We start from the raw sequence: 2,500 nt of genomic DNA on the forward strand, positions 1-2,500 counted from the left end.
CCTACCGCCCCAAATATTGATAGCGTGGACACCTTCCCCGACTTACCCGCGACCCGTCCTCCCATTGTTAACACGGCTCCCCCATCCCATAGACAGCAAGTGACCGCAGCACGACGTTCGGCCACGAACCTCGATAATACGGACGGCCACCGCCGACCTGCTACAACCACTGCTTCCTCGATTCCCATCGATGCCGCGCCACTCGTTACCCGAGAAACACAGTCGCCCACAACGTCTCCCGCAACCTTGCCCGCTCCCACACCCACAACCGCTGTGGCGCACCCTACTCCCTCCGTTGTGCCGACCCCGTCGCCCGCTCCTATTGTCCTGGAGGAGAGTGACCTCAAGGAAATTCTCTCCATAGTTATCGAGGGGGTTCAGACAGCTCTCGGCCACAAAGCCCTTGACAGCAAGAGCACCGATACCTTTATCAAGAACACCATGGAAGTATTCAGCCGCCGACGGGCGAACCGACCCTCCTCTACCCATCGTCACAAAGCACAATCAAAACTAAACCACCAGAGCGACAACACCCCCTCCCCCCCACTACCCAGTCCAGCCCTGCCCGCGACCACCCCCTCCCCCAACTCGGTCCGCTCAGACAGCCCTACCACTACCCCATCCGCCGAAACCCCCCCCACTGACCTAGCTGAACTCCCTCCCCCTCCGCGGCAGAACGACGATGACAGCTGCATCTTCTCAGCACCATCCACTTCCGGTGCCACCCGGGGCGACGGAAGTGACTCAGACATGGACACAGAGGTTACCGATAATGCCTCTCTTCAATAACACTGAGCTGAGCGTCCTTCACGGCAACATTAACGGGTTCCTTCGCAAAAGATCATATCTACTGGCTATTGCTCAGCAATACGATTTCGACATCATTCTACTACAGGAAACACTACTAAGGGAGGAGATGCGATTCCCGGGATACCGCACCTTCTCCTTACTGCGCAGCGACACCACGAGAGGCTGCATGGTTCTCGTCAAGGACAGCCTAACCTGCAGCGAAGACAGCAAGCCCATATACAGTACTGTGGCGATGGCGTGGAGGCTGATGCGGTTCTCGTACAACGAGGCCATGAGACCTTCACCATCTACAACTTGTACAGGGGCCGTCACGCGGTCCTGGACCTGGGGAAGTAAACACCCTTGCTGGGGACAGACTCCTCATTCTCGGAGGGGATTTTAACGCTCACCACTCATCTCTGTCATCCACACAGGGCTGCAATGCTGCAGGAAATCACCTACACCATACACTGACCTCCTCCCCCAACATCGCTTTGCTGAACGACGGCTCCCCGATCCATGTACGGGGAGGCAGGCTTGACCTAACTTTTGTGACTGCCACTCTCTCCTCCCGCACAAGATGGGAGATACACCCTGTTGTCACCAGTGACCACTTTGCCGTATGCACGTACATACGAGATGTGGCTCCGCCACCGGTGGTGCCACACATTCCGCGGTGGAACACATCCAAGGCCAACTGGCCTCTCTTCCCCAACGCCCTGGCGTCCTGGGCAACTGAGTACAACCCCTCAACTTGGGACGTCGACAGCTTGGAGGCGGACTTCTCAGCCGCCCTCCACGCTGCCGCGAGTGGTACGATTCCACTGAAGGGACAGCCCACCCCGGAGACACAAGAACCACTGGTACTACAACGAGGGAATGATAGAGGCTAACCACAGGGTGTGCATGTTCCATCGCGCCTTCCGACAGAACAGGACACAGGTCAATTTTGCCAACCTCCGAGCAGCCGTTCGTGAAGCGCATGCCACGGCTACGCGTGTCAGAGTCAACAAATTCCATGAGTGGTGCGAGAGCTTCAACGCCCACACCTCCCTCTCCGAGCTCTGGTGTAAACTTCATGTAGCCACTAACAGGTCTAGCCCACGTCTAACCCACCATGCCCCAACCGAAGAGGCACAGCGGCTGGTAGAGGAATTCGCCTCTCGAACCAGCAGTGCCTTCCTGCCGCAGCGCACCCACGAGATGCAACAACAGCTGCAGGAAGAAAGGATTCACCACGTCGGGGACATGATGGCCCAGACGGACGAGACCGACGAAGAATTTACTCTCGGAGAACTCATGGCCGCCCGCAGACCTAACAAGGACACCGCACCCGGCGAGGACGGAGTCACCTACTCCATGCTGGCACACCTCGGACCTGCAGGAGATGAGGCCTTCCTCCGAGTGATCAATGCGTCCTGGAGAACTGGGAGACTGCCCACAGCCTGGAAGACGGCCACAATAGTACCAATCCCCAAGCCCAAGGAACCCGGTACCTACCGCCCCATCAGCCTGGTCAGCTGTATGGGAAAGACAGCAGAAAGGATGGTACTCAACAGATTGCTATGGAAACTAGGTCCGTTGCATGAGCATATCTTTGCTTATCGCAAGGGCACTGGTACGGCCCATAGCATTGCCACCCTTCTAGTGGCAGTGAGCAGCGAGCCCTCCATCACAGTTTTTCTCGATCTGGAAAAGGCCTTTGAGCTAG

At 57.4% G+C, this 2,500-nt stretch overlaps 1 protein-coding gene across 1 annotated transcript in view; it reads right to left on the bottom strand.

Moving 5' to 3' along the window:
• LOC143032633 (uncharacterized) overlaps positions 1–2,500 on the bottom strand; it is a 49,443-nt gene that overhangs the window by 37,503 nt on the left and 9,440 nt on the right. Inside the window, exons 6-9 of the mRNA XM_076197510.1 lie at positions 2,076–2,309; positions 1,426–1,853; positions 935–1,134; positions 47–481 (exon numbers count right to left, since the gene is read on the bottom strand). Coding sequence (XP_076053625.1) covers positions 47–481; positions 935–1,134; positions 1,426–1,853; positions 2,076–2,309 — 1,297 coding nt within the window. The remainder of the gene's footprint in view (positions 1–46; positions 482–934; positions 1,135–1,425; positions 1,854–2,075; positions 2,310–2,500) is intronic.

The sequence above is a fragment of the Oratosquilla oratoria genome, chromosome 14, assembly GCF_046742065.1.
Source record: "Oratosquilla oratoria isolate Oo_2021 chromosome 14, ASM4674206v1, whole genome shotgun sequence".
Lineage (NCBI taxonomy): Eukaryota > Metazoa > Arthropoda > Malacostraca > Stomatopoda > Squillidae > Oratosquilla > Oratosquilla oratoria.